The sequence below is a fragment of the Orycteropus afer genome, unplaced genomic scaffold, assembly GCF_000298275.1.
Source record: "Orycteropus afer afer isolate SDZICR_OR568_19922 unplaced genomic scaffold, OryAfe1.0 scaffold00042, whole genome shotgun sequence".
Classification (NCBI taxonomy): Eukaryota; Metazoa; Chordata; class Mammalia; order Tubulidentata; family Orycteropodidae; genus Orycteropus; species Orycteropus afer.
This window is the reverse complement of record NW_006921629.1, coordinates 6,366,337-6,383,509: the sequence shown is the minus strand read 5'-3', so window position 1 is coordinate 6,383,509 and position 17,173 is coordinate 6,366,337. Positions and strand designations below refer to the sequence as shown.

At 51.1% G+C, this 17,173-nt stretch overlaps 3 protein-coding genes across 3 annotated transcripts in view; 2 read left to right on the top strand and 1 right to left on the bottom strand.

Moving 5' to 3' along the window:
* The window catches only part of SARM1 (sterile alpha and TIR motif containing 1), a 25,453-nt gene extending 19,357 nt beyond the window's left edge, over positions 1–6,096 (bottom strand). The window contains exon 1 of the mRNA XM_007937362.2: positions 5,627–6,096. Within this exon, the coding sequence (XP_007935553.1) occupies positions 5,627–6,096 (470 nt within the window). The remainder of the gene's footprint in view (positions 1–5,626) is intronic.
* Positions 6,097–8,279: 2,183 nt separating this feature from the next.
* VTN (vitronectin) lies at positions 8,280–10,993 on the top strand. The gene is made up of 8 exons (XM_042780474.1): positions 8,280–8,343; positions 8,437–8,556; positions 8,639–8,965; positions 9,045–9,184; positions 9,453–9,609; positions 9,768–9,920; positions 10,368–10,694; positions 10,881–10,993. Exons 1-8 carry the CDS (start codon positions 8,280–8,282, stop codon positions 10,991–10,993), a joined length of 1,401 nt encoding a protein of 466 aa, XP_042636408.1.
* Positions 10,994–13,086: 2,093 nt separating this feature from the next.
* On the top strand, positions 13,087–13,765 carry SEBOX (SEBOX homeobox). The gene is given in 4 exon segments (XM_042780482.1): positions 13,087–13,308; positions 13,354–13,414; positions 13,453–13,560; positions 13,563–13,765. Coding segments are annotated over 4 exon segments (594 nt in total).
* Positions 13,766–17,173: the final 3,408 nt, after the last annotated feature.

Genomic DNA, 17,173 nt, shown 5'->3' with positions numbered 1-17,173 from the left:
ATATACATATACAGTTAATGTTTATTGAGTCTTTATATATATATATATATGGTATATAGTTAACATTTATTCAGTCCTTACTATATAATATATATGGCATATAGTAAAGATTCAATAAACGTTAACTCCGCAACATCACTTGAAGCTTTTCCTCACTCCATGCTCTATGACTCAGAGGTATTCATTCATTCAGCAGATGTTTACTGAAGACCTACTGTATGCCAGGCACTGCTTTATGGGCTGGGGTTAAATAGTGACTACAGCTGCCTGGGATTTATACTCAGATGATAAGCAAGTAAAGGATGAAATGAACCAAATAGTGTTATGGTCATGAAGACAGCAAACTTTTGTCATGTAAAGGAGAGTGCTTGGGTGGAAGGATGTGTCTGAGGAGGTGGCATCTGAGAGCTAACTGTCAAGAGAGACCCCTGCCTGCAAGTATCTGGGACAGGCAGAGAGAACAGCCAGGCCAAACAAAGGCCCTGAGGGTTGATGAGCTTGGCTTCTTTGAGGAAAAGAAAAAAGTCTGGGTATATTTGCAATGTCTGAAACCAACAAAAAAAAACAATAAAGTCAACAAGGGGTTACTAACGATGTAGAATATACAGATAATCAAATTATCAAGAAAAAGGCAGTACATGCAATAGAAAATGGGCAAAGGACATAAACAATTTACAAATGAGGAATACAAAATCTTAACAAGCAAAGAGAGGCTCTAACTCATTAGTAATCAGAGAAATGAAAATTAAAACAACAGCTATCACTTTACACTTATTAGAGTGGCACGAAATAGAAGCTGGATAATAGTCAGGGTTGAGGAGGTGTGGCCACTTTGAGCCATGGCAGGGGGAGGTGCAGTCTGGGGTCATCAATCTGGAAAAAGGCTGGGACTAGTCGGTGAAATTAAGGATACACACATCCTATGGGCTAGGAATTGGGGCTCTCGTATTTATGTCCCAAAGAGATTCTCACACAGTTCCACAAGGGGAAGTGGACAAGGATGTTCACTACAGTGTTATCTATGTTATCTATGATGTGGGAAAGTTAGAGGCACCCTGGGAGAGTGGAGCAGTGACATGGCAGGTGTCCACCGTAGAGGATTATGGAACAGTTACGAGTGACTGAGTAGATGATAACATGAAGGACCTTATAAACATAACCATGAATGGGAAAAAAGTGAGAAACAGAATGCATGCATAACACAGGACCACTTATATAAATTAAACACATACACATACACACAAAATAAAGATTTTGTAAGAACACAAATGAAAAGCTGTACATTATACATTGGAATGGTTGGTTGCCTACTGGGTTAGTTCAGAAAGATGGCAGGAGAATTAGTTGGGAAGAGAAGGCGAGGTGGTATTCCAGACATAGATGTATGCAAAGGCTTGGAGGTGTCTGAGAGCTGGTGCCTTTGGGAAACTGCCGATTCTTTGGTGTGGCTGAGGTGGAGGCCTCAAGGGGAGACTGGGGAAAGAGGAGATCAATCCTGGCAGCCTTTTGAGCCACTTTAAAGCATTACATGACCTTGACGGCAAATAGAGAATCATTGAAAGGTTTTGGGAAGAGGAGTGACCTGGTTACAGATGGGTTATTGGACACACATTCTGGCTACTAGGGGAAGGATAGGCTAAAGGGAGAGAGCTTGGAGACCAACAGAGCCAACCTCTGAGCAGAGGTGAAGGTTTTCTGTCTCTCTGACCTCCACAAATGATGTCCTCCACAGGTGAGGCCAGCCCAGAGACTTAGAGGCCCAGCCAGCCACAGAGTCCTCACATAAGTCCTCACATAAGTCCTCACAGAGTCCAGTTGGCACTGCCATGCCAACAGTGCCTGTGACTTTGGGTCTACTTCAGGGCCCAGGTGAGCACAGAACATACCGCAAAACCAGGGCTGGTTTGCTGACTTAATCATTCAGCTGCTCTGTAGCCTATCTCAAAGGAACAGAGGCACACTAATCTGCTCAAGTTCTGACCCTCTTGGGCAGCCAGACTGGCAGTTGTTCCTTTGACAAATGACAACACTGAAGCTCAAAGTGCTTATGTGACTTGCCTGGGAACACACAGCTGGTGGGAGGCACAGCTGGGATTCGAACCCAGGTCTCCAGGACCCAACATCCTTCTTCTGCATTTTTTAATTCCAAAACAATTTGGTTACATAAATTCCTAGAATGTCACAGCCTGAATGTGCTTGAGAAATCAGCAAATCCAACACCCTCATTTTCAGAAGGCTTAGCTGAGGCCTGGTAAAAGGAAAGGCTTGCTCAGGAACATCAGTTCAGAGCTAGGACTTCATTCTGAGGCTCTTGCCTCCTTCTGTAGCCTTTGGCTTTCTCTATGCACCTGGCACCTCCAGAGTTGAACTGTGTGCTTGCTCTGAGCACTGTTGACTTTAGCTTTTACTTCTGCTGCAGCCCGAGAGGCTGTGAGCCTGGTGAAATAGGGACATACTTTGGAGTCACACAGACCTGGGTTCAAATCCCTGCTCCAAAGGAGGGAAAATTGTACATATGTACCAAAAAAGTCCAAATCGGTTGCTGTCAAGTCTGTTCCAACTTACGTCAGTCCTGCGTTTGCTGCAGTAGAACTGTGCTCCATAGGGTTTTCAAGGATATGAAACAAATCACCAGGCCTTTCTTCAGAGGTGCCTTTTGGTTAGTAGCTGCACACTAAACCATTTGTGCTACCCATAGACTCTTTATATAGGTACAAACATGCATATATCATATACATTTATATGCAAATGCTCGTATGTGCAAAGACTCTCTCTAGAAGGGCACAGAAGAAACTTGAAACAGTGATTTGCCTCCAGCAAAAGGGTGTAGGGGGAAAAAGACCTCACTGTAAGTCTTTTTGTACTTGACTTTATGTGTGATAGTTTCCTAGTGTTTTGAATCTTGTCTTCTCTGCTTATTCATTGTGTATTCTTTGGAAAACCATTTAACCTCTCTGAGACTATATATTCATTATGGTCCCCTGATGGGGATGGGCTATGAATTGAGAGGGCTAGCAGTCAGGCAGGGTCCTAACTTAGAGTTTCAGGGCCAGATCTGGAGGACTGTACCCTGTTGGACTTCTCATGGTTTTGCAGGTCAGGGCAACTGTGACCTTGATTTCTGGGCTGAGGGTGCAGAGCACCTGGAGAAGAAGAGAGCTGCAGGTCATGAAATGGTGAAATGGTAAAAAGATGCTGGACACACTGAAGGAAGAATCTTTTTTAAGAGGACGGAACAGGTTTCATAAACATAAGTTCTCAGTGCGCAGCCCCCTAGCCACCCTCTCCTTTCCCACTCCCCTTCTGACATTGCTTTCTTTGGAAGGATTTTGATCTCTGTCCTCGGTCCTGAAACAACAGGCAATAGCACATTGTTTCTTGGGGCAGGGATTAAAAACCAAACCAAACCTCTTGTTACTAAGTCTATTCCAACTCATAGCAACCCTTTAGAATAGAGTAGAAGTGTCCCATAGGGTTTCCAAGACTGTAAATCTTTACAGAAGCTGAGTGCCTCATGGTTCTTCTGCAGAGTGGCTGGTGGGCTCAAACCATTGACCTTTTGATTAGCAGCTGAATGCTTGTAACCACTATGCCACCAGAGCTCCTGGGATGGGGATACTAATTCGTAATTATTAATTAGGTGAGGATTGTTATTTTCTACTTGAAAAATACTAGTTCTGTGAACTCACTCCTGTGGCTTCCAGCCAAACAATAGACAGGTGTATGGGGTGAAGGTTTACATCAGGTAGATATAGTCCTTGGAGCAATCAGTCATGGGAAAACAAGGGCAGTGTTTGCACAAGGAGACAGCTAGGGGAGGTGCAGGAGTGCATGGGAGGGAAGGACACAGGGAAGAGATAACTACAGGGAAGAAGTGGGCAGAGAGCTGTTACATTGGGGGGAACTGCTGTCAGTGTCATGAAACAAAATGTGTATGAACTGCTGAATGGAAAATGAATTTGCTCTGTAAACTTTCACTCAAATAACAATAAAAATTTTATAAAAAAAGAAAAATATCAGTTCTGTTTGCATCTTGTAGCCCTTGTCTTTCTATGGTGCTGGCTGTGTCCTCTACCCAGATGTTCTAATCATAGCTCTGCCCCCAAAGGACCAAACCCACAGGGCACACCCCCCCAACCTGGGTCCAGCTGTACCCAGTGAGCACCCACTCCAGTTGGTAGTCCTCCAAATTCACAGCACTGAATATTAAATAGGAGGTTAATGAGAAGCAGATTCCTAATTTCTTCATTTATGTAGTTTTGAACTTGTACCATTTCTGCCAATCATAAGGTTATTTTCATTTTGAAAACGCAAGAAACTGTATCCCTCCCTGACTCTCATTTCATCATGCAGCATGGGAACTGTATGAGCTAAAACCCTTCTAGCCTGAAGGACCCAAGAATTCATTGTGAAACTGGAACATGACAGCCTGGTCTGCCCTGGCACCAAAGGGAGGAAAAGTGACTCCTCACGGGTCTTTGTACTCCATGGGTGATCCCAAGAGGCAGTCAGGAGAGTGGCAAGCAGACATCAGTTTGACCTCACCTCCCTGGGAGGCGCTGTTAACACTCTGCTGATGAAAAAGGTTGGAGTCCACCAAGAGGTGCCTCAGAAGAAAGGCCTGGTGGTCTCCCTCTTAAAAACCAACATTAGAAACTCTGTATCATTCTGTTCTGCCATACATGGGGTTGCCAGAAGTTGAGGTTGACTCAATGGCGCTGGCTTGGTTTTAGTACTGTGTCTTGGCACTTGGTAGGGAAAGAGGAGAAAACACACTGTTTTGGTGAGCCTAGCTCTGTGCTTCAGTTTCCTTTTCCCCCACTCACTCATCCCAGCAGAAAACTTTCTGTTTCCCATCAGCAGCCACAGAATGAGATCATGTCTGGTCTGTGACGTGTACTAGAATGAAGGAGGAAGCAGGAGGTGGATTGGAGGTGATGTGATTTAAGGCCAGTACTCAGTTCAGCCTGCAGACAGGGCAGAGGGGAGGGTCTTCCCCCACCCACCCATCTAAGATTGTGTTTCTGTCCCCTCCCAGTGGGGGTGCTATGGGCATGGGAGAAGAGAAGGAAGCACAGAAGGGCACCCAGGCCCATGTAGAGCACGTCAGTGGGTTTAGAGGGACATTGCCAGTAGAGTGCCCTCTCCATCCATAGGACTTGAGACAGGTAGGGACTTAACTCCAGTCTTCCTCCTCCTGTCCCCAGCTCCCAGCTCACTAGCTCTGGGGGTGAATCCTGGCAGAACCATTAGTTCACTCTGTGATGCTAAGCAAATCACTCAACCTTCAAGCCTCAGTTTTCTCATCTGTAAAATTGCTGTTGTTGTTAAATGCTGTTGAGTCGGACACGACTCATAGCGACCCCTCCTTGGGTTTCCGAGACAGTGTGACTACGGAAGTAGATTAGCCAACCTTCCTTCCAAGGAGTGGCTGGTAGGTTGAACCGCCAGCACTGCGCTACCAGAGCTCCATCTGTAAAATGGGCACGTTGATCTCTAGCGTGCGGGACTATGGTAAGGTAAGGCAGAATAAAAGAACAGTGCGAGGCAAAAGGGAGACCCAGGCGCCCGACTGCCCTTGCTGCTCCTCCACCGCGCGGCGCTGTCCCCAGCCCAACGTCCTCACCGGTTCTCGGCCACCAGGATCTGCTCCAGCAGACGCGCGGCCTGAACGCGCGTTTCCAGCTCCGACGCCTGCAGTAGCTTCAGCAGCAGATCGAGGCCGCCGTCCAGGCGGATGGCATCGCACAGACCCTGGGCCACCTCGCGGCCCACGGCCGGCAGCAGCCAGGCCTCCTCCACCAGCTGGAAGACTTCGGCCAGGCCTTCGCCCACCGCCCTCCCGCCGCCCGCCTGCTTCAGCGCGGACAGCGCCTGCTGCAGCTCGGGCAGCGCGCGCTCCAGGGCGCTCTGCACCTCAGCGCCCACCCCGGGCGATACCTCGCGGGGCCCGCGGCAGCCCGCAGCCCACCACGGGCCCACGCCGCCGCCCCCATCCGGCCCCGGCACCGCCAGCCGCTCGGCTCCTGGCCGTGGGCCCGACATGGCGAAGAAACGGCACAGCTTGTAGGCGGAGAAAAGCAGCGTCAAGACCATGGGCGCGGGGCTGCGGGGGACATCCCCAGTCTGGAGGGGCGGGGTCGGATGGGGCGACCCGGGACCTCGGGGGAAGAGGAACTGGAGAGCAGACCGAGAGGAAGAAGCAGGGGCGAAGGATGGATAGAAGGGTACCGGGCAAAGGCGCTGGCCAGATGTTTAGGGGAAGGGTGCGCGCAGGCTCGGGGCGGAGGGGTTGGGAAAGGGGATGCAGGCCCGAAAGAAGGGGTTGAGCCGGAGAAGGCAGCGAGGAGACAAGGGATGGATCCAGACCCTGGAGGGCTGAGGAAGCTGCGGCCAGAACAAAGCGCCGCTCGGGCTCGGGCTCGGGCTCCACTAGGCTGAGAGTTGCTCTGCAGCAGCCCCGCCCCTGAGAAGCTGCGGACCAGGGCCGAAGCCCTGTCTCTCGATTCGCAAGGCTCCTCCTCCTCAGCCCGACCAGCCACGCCTACTCCCTGGTAACCGCCTTCCTCCACCGCGTCTGCGCCTCCCTTGCGGGATGCGGGGGTGGGGCTGAGAGGGAGAGGATTGCCTGGTTTCCCCCAGCCGCTGAAACGTGGGGACAACTCCGCCAAGAATGCCTCTTTCCTTGTTGTTAGGTGCCCTGGAGTGGCCTCGGACTCCTGATGACCCTGTGTGTTTCAGAATAGGACTGCTTTAAGGGTGGCACAAGCGGTTTGCAATCAGCTGCTAAGCTAAAGTTGGCGATTCAAACCCACCCAACGCGGAGGAACGACCTGCCAAACAGCTTCTGTAAAGGTTACAGCCAAGAAAACCCTGTGACTCTATTAACTCGTGAGTCAGAACACATTTGATGGCAATGGGTTTTGGTTTTTGGGGTAATCTTTAAGGAAGCAGTTTGCCAGGCCTTTCTTCTACAGAGGCACTGGGTGGGTTCGAACTGACAACTTCAGGTTAGCAGCTGATCGCAAACTGCTTGTGCCACTGAGGCACCTCTTCCTTCACTAGTCTTTAACAAAACCCAAACCTGTTCCGAGTGGAATCTGTGTTCCAAGGCCTTTCAAGGCAGGGACCTTATGGAAGTAGATCACTGGGCCTGTTGCCCAAGGCACCTTTAGGTAGATTTGAACTGCCAACCTTTTAGTTAGTAGTTGAGTCCTTAACCATCTGTGTCATCCAGGGACTTCTACCAGTGGTTAAATCAAAACCCACGGCCATCAAGTCAATTACAATTCATAACAACCCTACAGGATAGAGGAGAACTACCCTATAGGGTTTCCAAGGCTGTAAATCTTTCAAGAAGCAGACTGCGTCATCTTTCTTCCACGGAGCGGCTGGTGGGTTTGAACCACTGACCTTTAGGTTAGCAGCTGAATGGTAACCACTGTGCCACCAGAGCTCCTTTACTAGTGGTTAAGAGCAAACATAATCATGACTCTGTACAACTCTCAAGGCCCTTTTATACCTATCTCTCAATTAAAATCCAAAGGGCTAATATTCATCCATTATAATGATATCCCTGTGCTGTGAAGACCACCAGCTTGGGAAAATCAACCTATCCAAGAGAAGAACCAAGAAATGAAATTTTGTTCTTTTGTGATTAAAAAAAAAAAAAAAAAGTTCCCCAGAGTGTTTACCATCTCTTCTCCCACCCCCGTCACTGCCCTAAATATACAAAACAGTCATTGGGTGAGTCACCCAGCCGGGGATATGCATGATCAAACAAATCATGGATCAGTAACTATTTACGGAGAATGAATGTGGTGCTAATCCAGGCACTGGACATTTTGCTCTAGGTCATTTCATCTCCTTTAAGACAAGTATTATTTGTCCCATTTACTGAAAAGAAAGCCAAGGCTCAGAGAGGTAGAGCAACTTGACCAAGGTCACATAGCCAATAAGTGACAGAATGAGTCTTTCTAATCTCCAGACCCTCCTGAAATGATCCTGAGCTTGGCGAGGATCTCATTTCCCAGCACTCCCAGGCCCAGGGTTCCAGGAATGTGACCCTTTGCAGCAGCCTAGGGGTCAGGGTACCAGGGGCTGGGCTAGAGGTTGAGCAAATAGAGCGACAGAGAGGGCAGCTCCTTTTTCGGTTAGTTCCTCCTCCTTCCTCCCCTCTCTGCTAGTCTCCTCCCCTCCCTCCCTTTCTCTGGCATCTGAGCTGAGACTTCAGGGAGCTCAGAGCGTAGCTCACCAGGCCCATGACCAGAGGCCTTGCTATGGCACCTCCCAGACCCCTTCTGATGCTGGCCCTGCTGGCATGGGCTGTTCTGGCTGACCAAGGTGCAGGAGGATGTTGGTGGCCATCTGGGCCAATGTGGGGTGGGCAAGGGTGACCCAGGCTTGGCCTTGCCAACTGACACCCCCTCCCCACAGAGTCGTGCAAGGACCGCTGCACTGAGGGTTTCAACGCTGACAGGAAGTGTCAGTGTGATGAGCTCTGCTCTTACTACCAAAGCTGCTGCGCTGACTACGTGGCTGAGTGCAAGCCCCAAGGTGTGTCCAGAGCCATGGGGTGGGGGGGGGGTCTGGAGTCCCTGCTGCAGCTCGAGACTCACACCACTCTCTCTACCTGCAGTGACTCGTGGGGATGTATTCATGCTGCCTGAAGATGAATATGGAAGCTTTGACTACAATGAGGAGACCACAGCCAACGCCAGCCTCCATGCACAGACAGAGAGCCCCACGCAGAGCTCCGACCAGCTCAGCACCACACAGAATCCTGTTCCGAACCCTGAGAATGAAAGGTTGACCCCAGGGCCTGAGGGAACCCTAACATCTGAGGCGGTGAGTCTAGGGCCGGGGACAGGGAACTCCGAGACCCTGGCAGAGGAGAAGCTGTGCAGTGACATGCCTTTTGATGCCTTCACCGACCTCAAGAATGGCTCCCTCTTTGCCTTCCGAGGTGATTCCAAGGGCAGGTTTCGGGGGTGGGGGTCTGCCCCAGGAGCATCCCTTCCCTCACAGAATTTCCCCAACTCCAGGTCTGTACTGCTATGAGCTGGATGAAAAGGCAGTGATGCCTGGGTACCCCAAGCTCATCCGAGATGTCTGGGGCATCGAGGGCCCCATTGATGCCGCCTTCACTCGCATCAACTGTCAGGGGAAGACCTATCTTTTCAAGGTGCCAGGCCCAGGGGCTGTGCGTCAATGGAGAAGGCTTCTAGGGAAGGGTTGAAAGCTGCTGTGCCCAGGGCCAGGGTGGGAAGGAAGGCTGGTTAGATCTGGAATCTTGTGGGTACCTGGCTGGGGCTCTGTAAGGACAGGTCAGTTCAAGGCTCCTGGTCTGGGGTAACAAGCCTAGAGATTAAGGTAGCTGTCTTGATGTTGGGGGCTCTGCCCTGTGACCAGCCAACCGCCTCCTCACCCCTTCCACCTTCCCCACCCCCTAGGGTAGCCAGTACTGGCGTTTTGAGGATGGTGTCCTGGATCCTGATTTCCCTCGCAACATCTCTGATGGCTTCAAGGGCATCCCGGACAATGTGGACGCAGCCTTGGCCCTCCCTGCCCATAGCTACAATGGCCAGGAGCGGGTCTACTTCTTCAAGGGTACTCAGGGGGTGGGTGGGAGAATGATCAGGCCATGCAGGAGTCTTTGTCTCCCTTCACACTTCACTGGGACAGGCCTCCAGTTATGCCCCCCACCCCCCCACACACACACCAGGAGCTCATACCACCCTCCTGATGCCAGCTGCACTACTCCGCAGGGAAACAGTACTGGGAGTATGAGTTCCAGCAGCAGCCAACTCAGGAGGAGTGTGAAGGCAGCTCTCTGTCGGCTGTGTTTGCACACTTTGCCCTAATGCAACGGGATAGCTGGGAGAACATCTTTGAGCTTCTCTTCTGGGGCAGATCCTCTGGTAAGGAGAGAGGGCAAGTCTTGCTAACCCTTTGAGAGGGGTGGGGTCTCCTGGGTAGGGGAGGGCTGGGCTGAGGGCTGCAGTCGTGGAGCTATTGATCAGGAGCTGTTTGCTCAGCCCAGACTTTGCTTCTGCTGACCTTTGGGAAGGGGTGGCTTGCTCAGCCTGGAGCCCTATCTTGGACTTTGCCAAGCACAACCATGAACACAAACAGCAGAGGGAGGGCCTGTGGCTGAAGGGACTAGGAAGGCCTGGGGGGTAGGAGGAGACACCCAGGGATATGAAGAGCACTGGACTGGGAGTCAGAGGCCAGGGTGCTGGGGTCTGCTAGTAGCTGTCTGTGTTCTTGGGCAAGGCATATCCCTTCTTTGAGCACCATATGAGCTTGAAAGGCTCAACTGGAGGAGGCAAAGCTCCGGCTCCCAATTAACCACTTCCCTGCCACAGGTGGTGCCAGCGAGACCAAGTTCATCAGCCAGGACTGGCCTGGTGTGCCAGAGCAGGTGGATGCTGCCATGGCAGGCCGCATCTATATCTCAGGCTCCGCCCCCCACTCTTCGTGGGCCAAAAAGCACAAGTCTGCACGTCGCAATCGCAAACGCTACAGGTCTCGTGGTCGTGGCCGTAGCCAGAAGTCACGCCGGCCATCCCGCTCAGTCTGGCTGTCTTGGTTCTCCAGTGAGGAAAGCGGGCTGGGAACTTATGACTACGACATAGACTGGCTGGTACCGGCCTCCTGCGAGCCCATCCAGAGTGTCTATTTCTTCTCAGGAGGTGGGAGCCCCTGCTTCCCTGTAGCTGGTCTAGCCCAAGGGTGGTGATCCCAAAAAGCCAGGCGCCAAGTCTTCAGCTGCATCATGGGTCTTTACTTACCCTTCCAGGAGAGACCTAGATCTTCTTTCTTAGGGCAGGAGTGGGCAAGACTAGGGCTCCAACACCCTCCCTCATCTTCTCTTCCAGACAAGTACTACCGAGTCAACCTTCGCACGCGGCAAGTGGACACTGTGAACCCTCCCTACCCACGCTCCATTGCCAAGTACTGGCTGGGCTGCCCGGATCCTGGACACAAGTAGGAGCCTGAGCCCACACAGCCGGGCCCTCTGGAGTTCCCTCCTCCCACCTCAATAAAGGTTCTTTGGTCCTGAGTTTAAGATTGGTGTCCTGACTGGGGTGGACAGCCTGGATAAGGGAGAGGAAGCTGTCACAATGGGCTGGGAGAGGGGGTACAGAGAATGGCCTGTGTGCCCAGCCCATGTGGCTCAGCCCTGCTCATTAACCGGAAAAGCAGGGTGAGGACCCTCCGAGTCAGCCCTCCTCCTGCAGCTAAACAGCAGCTTTAACTCCTCTGATGACCAGGAGTTCAAACCGCCCCCCCCACCCCCAGCTGACTAGGGACTAGTTGGAGAGAGAAAGGCAGGAAGTGGAAGGACTTTGGCTTGGCTTTGCTGCCCATCCTGAGTCTGAAATCCAGGTAGCTTAGACTCCTGAACCCTTGGGGAACTGGTCACTGTGCTCCCCACAAACCCACTCCTTTCATTCTTTGAGATCTCTGTCTTTCGTCTTGGGTGGGGAGCAGGTTAGAAGAAAAGGGAGGACAGGAAATGAAATTCAAATGCACTCCTTCTCTTAGGTGTCTCAGGCTACTTCCAAGAACAGACACTGTACACACATACCTTTCCTAAAAACTCTCAGTTGCACCTGTGGAACCTTCACGGGAATGTCCCTACCTGGGCTTTTTTTTTTTTTAAAAAAAAAAACCTTTTTATTGTGATTTGGGTGAAGTTTTACAAAGCAGACTCATTTTACATTCACCAGTTCATACACATTTTGTTTTGTGACACTGGTTACATTCTCTGCAGCTCTCCTCCCACTTCCGGTGTCCTCCTTACCTATGCATTCCTGCCCTTTCTATCTCTCTCCCAGTGCAAATGCTGCCTTTCTGATCGCCATTGGCCGACTCTTCTAAGTGCATCTCTGTAGTGTAGGTGTTCAGCTCGTAGGCCTGTCTACGTTTGGCTGAGAGTTAAGCCTTGGGAGGGAGTTCAGATCCAGGGCTGAAAGGTGTCTGGGGGCCATTGTGGGGGGGGGTAGGGGGGTGGGTTTCACTAGTCTCTATCCAACCAGTAAACACCTGGTCCTTTTTATGTTTTTAAATTCTGTTTCACATTTTCCCTCCCACTCTATCCAGTATCTCCAATTTTAATTCTACTGGACTTTTGAGGGGTCAGGGAAAAAGCATTAGATGCAGGCAGAAGCAGGCGCGAAGGCCATCTGGTGGCAACATCTGTCCCGAGCCCTGCTGGGGGTGGGCAGCTCCAGCTTCCCTGCTGCCGGACATCACCCTCTCCCATCCTGTCCAGCCTCACCGGCACAGCCCTCTGTCATGGTCCAGGCCTCAAGTTACCCATGAAGAGGCCGGGACCAGGGCAGGGCAGTGAGGGCTCCAGGGAGTGTGGGACAGCAGGAGAGATTGATTTGGCTTTCTAGAAGCAGCTTTGGGAAGATTTTAATGAAATACAGGATTTTGGACAAGGGTAGCCAGAGGTTGTGAACAGTTTCCTTTGTCAAGCCCTGAGGGGTTGCTGTTGTTATGTGCCTTCGCGTCAGACCCGACTCATAGCGACCCCTCCTTGGGCTGCCAAGGCAGTATCGCTACGGAAGTAGATTGCCCAACCTTCCTTCCTAGGAGTGGCTGGTGGGTTTGAACCACCAGCCTTGTGGTTAGCAGTCAAGTGCCCTGAGGGGTTGTTGTTGTTGTTGTTGTTATGTGCCGTCGAGTCAGCCCTGACTCATAGCGACCCCTCCTTGGGTTTCCGAGGCAGTATCACTACTAGAGGCCACAAAACTTTGGCCCCACCCACTCCCCTGTAAGCCTCAACTCTGTCGCTGACCCCGCCCACTCGGACTATAAACCCCTCTCCCGGAGGCGGGGCAAGCCACACAGCAGGATAAAACCTGAACGAGGGGCTGGTGAAGGCACAGCCCTGGCACGGTCCACTGGCTCTCCGTCATCTGCCAGCTCCACGGCCAATTCCACAGATGCAGCCACAGCAGGTGATCTGATGGGGAAGGGTGAGATGAGGGAAGGTCGGAGAGGGGTGGGGAAGAAGGGCTTCAGGGTTTGCTGAAGCCTTTGAGTTGGAGGTGGGAATGGGGATGGGGGTAGATGGAAGCAGGAGGTTCCCACAGGGAGCTGACTGCCCAGCTTAACTGCCATCGACCTCCAGGTCATGCCAGGGGGCTGCGTCCCCACCGGAGGAAGCGGACCACTTTCAGCAGAGGGCAGCTGCTGGAGCTGGAATGCGTGTTTGCAGCACTGCCCTATCCCGACATCAGCACCCGTGAGTGCTTGTCCCGGGTCACCCGTCTCCCTGAGGCCAAGATCCAGGTGAACTGTGACCCTCTCAGCCGAGGGTACCCCCCTCACAGACAGCTTTGGGCTTGACCTACGGCCCCTTCTCTCTGGATACGCAGCCTCCAGGTTCCGCTTCTTTGTTCCTGGGGGCAGGATGCTGAAGCCAGAAGGTCTAAGCCCCATGCCTGAACTCCCCATAGAGCTCCTGTTCTCTCCCAGACACCCTCAAGCAGCCCTGGGAGCCTCGCCCACTGCACCAGCCTCTACCCTCCAACAGCACACCTCAATGTGTCCACACTGCTCCTGTCCAGCTCCTAGTCGGGGTCCTGGACAGGGCTGGACAGGGGCTAAAGCTGCAGCCCCATGGGGCCTAGCTGAAGCTTCAGGGGCCCACCCTTCTTTGGAGCAAGCTATTCCTCAGACCCCCCTGGGCAGCCTGTCTGACCTCATCTATGCTTTGGCTGTTGTCACCAACCTGGACCTAATCTAGGCCCAGAGCTTGCAAGACTCCTTCTCTGGCTCCTCTAGCCCACCCTAGGCCTGCCCCTTAGGACTGAGCACAGAAGTGGATCCTCTGCTCCCTCCCTTTACAGGTGGAGACCACCTGGCAGATTCAGGGTGGATGTGGGTACAGCAACAAAGGGTTTTAGTATCAGTCATCTGTAATATGGACTAATCTCCAAATAAAAACTCTGTATCTTAATCTGGATTGTTGTGTGCTGCAAACAAATGGGGATGGGCACCTGGGGTGGAAGCCATTTGCTTATGAAATTGATATCCACCACCTAATCCCTAAATAGGGCAGAGTTCCACACAGATCCTGGGTGGAGAGCTATTACCCAGGCTTCTGCTGAGTTTAAATGGGAAGTTAAATGGTGGGCTTGGATTCTGGCTGACACACCTGCTCCCAAGCCCTCTGGTTCTGTGACACTCCAGCTGCCTCCACTCTAGAGCTGCTCTGCTACATAAGCTTGGCATGTCTCTAAAACTCTGTGAGCCTGAGAAACAGGCATGAGAAACCTTGTCTTCTGTTTGGCAATGAGACAAGATAATGAACGTAAAGGGCTTCACAGGCCGCGAGGCACATTTTTAGAGTTCTCAGTGTTGACACTAGTTTCCTTTTCATTAAGGAGTCCATGAAAAACTGGGCAGGCCCCAAACTTCTTGTTCCTCTGACCCCCTGCCAAGCACTCCCCTCTTCCCCTGGGAAGTCCTGGACCCAGGGCACATTGCAGAAACCATGGTATGGTGAGACAGAGAATGTCTCCCTTCTCTGTGATGGGAACTAGAGAACAGGCCATTCAGTTCCCATTTGTGACTGGGCACCTGCACAGAGAAACCATCTAACACAGCAGGCTGTTTTCCTCTGCACTAGTCAGGGACTAGATCTTTTGTCTCTCTGTTCCCGGAAGGTGGCACAGTACCTGGCATGTAAAGGTGATCTCACTAAGTGCTCAGTGCCACGGATGCCTGCTCCTCATGCGGAGCTATGGCCATAAGCCGTCCTGCCCTCAAAGTATGAGGGAGGAGAAGTCTGGGATCAGGTATAGACCCTGCAAAAAGGATGTGGGGCTAGTATAGTCTGGCTGCCTCTAACCTCACGAAGGGGAGAGAGAATCATCAGCAGCATTAATAGCCCAAGGTTGATTCCTACAAGGCAGAGGTCAGACATGCTGCCACTCTCCAACCTATTTTCCAATTCTGACACTAACCATCCCTCTCAACAGCACTCTCTACTTCTCTGCTGGGTCTGATAATTTGTTGCAATAGCCACACAAAACTCAGACAACACTCACAATCATGGGGTATATTAGGGAAATACCAGGTTACAATTCAGGATCAGGAACAACTTAATCCAGGCAGATTCTTCTCAGCTGTGCCACAGGCATGCTTTTTTTCCAGTCTTGGCCTCTCATCCCTGCAGCCCCTTGGCCTCTGCCCTGCTCTGGCAAGTGTTACAAAGCTCTTTTAGCTTAGCAAATAGGTTCCCAGAGAGGCACCCCATTCTGCTAGCAAGGTGCCCGAAGGCACTCAGCTTTCTCACTCTGTGGGCTGGAAAGCCCAATGCTGTCCTGTGCCGGTCTCTTGGTTCTGCTGCCTCTGTTTCTCTGCCATCACTTCTTACCATCTCAGTAGTGTTATAGCTCTCTGTTCCTCGGGTCAAAGAGTTTCAGCACAGGGATTTTGGGTCCAAAGGCACTCCACTCCTGGCTCTTCTCTCTTGATAGCAGCTGATATTCCCCTTTCCACCTCCGGGTTGGCTCATTTTAAGCCTAGTACATGGCAAAACTGACCAGTCCCCATGTTAAGAGTTCCACACACCTTATTTCCATGGTCCCACCCACACAAGAGGAGTTCTGGTGGCATAGTGCCTAAGGCCTTTGACTGCTAACCAAAAGGCTGGTGGTTGAAACCCACCAGCCACTCCTCAGAAGGAAGGTTGGGCAATCTACTTCCATAATGATACTGCCTCAGGGGTCACCATGAGTCGGATCCAACTCGACTGCAGTGAGTTTGGTTTTTATTTTTGCTACCCACACAAGGGTGCCATGCACCTCATTTACATTATTAATAAACTAAATGAAACGAAACACACTGCCATCGCGTTGGATCTGACTTATAGCGACCCCTCCCTGGGTTTCTGAGGCTGTATCACTAAGTAGATTGCCCAATCTTCCCTCCAAAGAGTGGCTGGTGGGTTTGAACCACCAACCTTCTGGTTAGCAGTCAAATGCCTCAGGCTCTATGCCACCAGAGCTCCTATACAATTAATAAGCACTTCATACTTCCATAGTTTCATCCAGTCATCTGGTGGGAATCACAAAGACCATGGCTAGAAGGGACATACTGAGTAATTCACTGCACTGCAGACCCCATCCTAATAAAAGGTGCGGAGAAGGGAGCAAAAGGCAGGGGAAATGGTAGGACAGGAAATAGGATGACAACCTCACTGTGAGAAAATGCCCTGGGGCTAAAAGTGATTCGAGGTCTGTTCTACATCTAAGATTTGGAAGTCTTCCAAGGGAAATCCAGGCCACTGGGGGTCTGTGGGAGCTCTGGTGGAGTAGTGCCTAAGGCAATTGACTGCTAACCAGAAGGCTGGTGATTCAAACCCACCAGCCACTCCCTGGAAGGAAAACTGGGCAATCCACTTCCATAGAGATATCGCCTCAGAAACCCAAGGACTGGTTGGATTTGACCCGATGGCAGTGAGTTTGTTTTTTGGTTCTGGGGGGATGTGGCTGTTGAAGGAAATCTGGGCACTTTGGCTCACAAACTGCAGATACAAGAAAGCACAATCATGACAAAGCTTCAATGTTTAACTCAATCTGAAATAGTTCAGGTTACTAGAAACACTGTAAAATGCTACCTACATTTTATTCTCAAAGCTGACATTTCTTCAAACTACAGAAACCCTAAGATTTCTCAAGAAAGTGATCTATAGTGGAATAGAAGGGCTTAAACAGACTGTCCCCTACGTAGAACATTGCCCTGAGAGGTTCAAACTCGCTATCTATCAAGAAACTGGCCAGCACTGTAGAGAAAATATCTGGTGAGCCAATCAGTGTGTAATTTGTAGATGTGCTCTTGAGGGGCAATAAAGACCACAAGAACTCATACAATGAACAAACAGAAAGAGTCTACCATTAGGAGCCAGTACCCATCTGTCAGTTTGTCCTACTGCGATGGCTTGTGTGTTGCTGTGATGATGGAAGCTATGTCACTGTTACTTCAAATATTAGTAAGGTCACCCATGATGGACAGGTGTCAGTGGAGTTTCCAGACTAAGATTAAGAAGAAAGGCCTGGCAATCTACTTCCAAAAATAATATCAACGAAAATCCTATGGCTCACAACAGAATATTACCCAATGCAGTGATGGAAGATGAGGCCCCTAG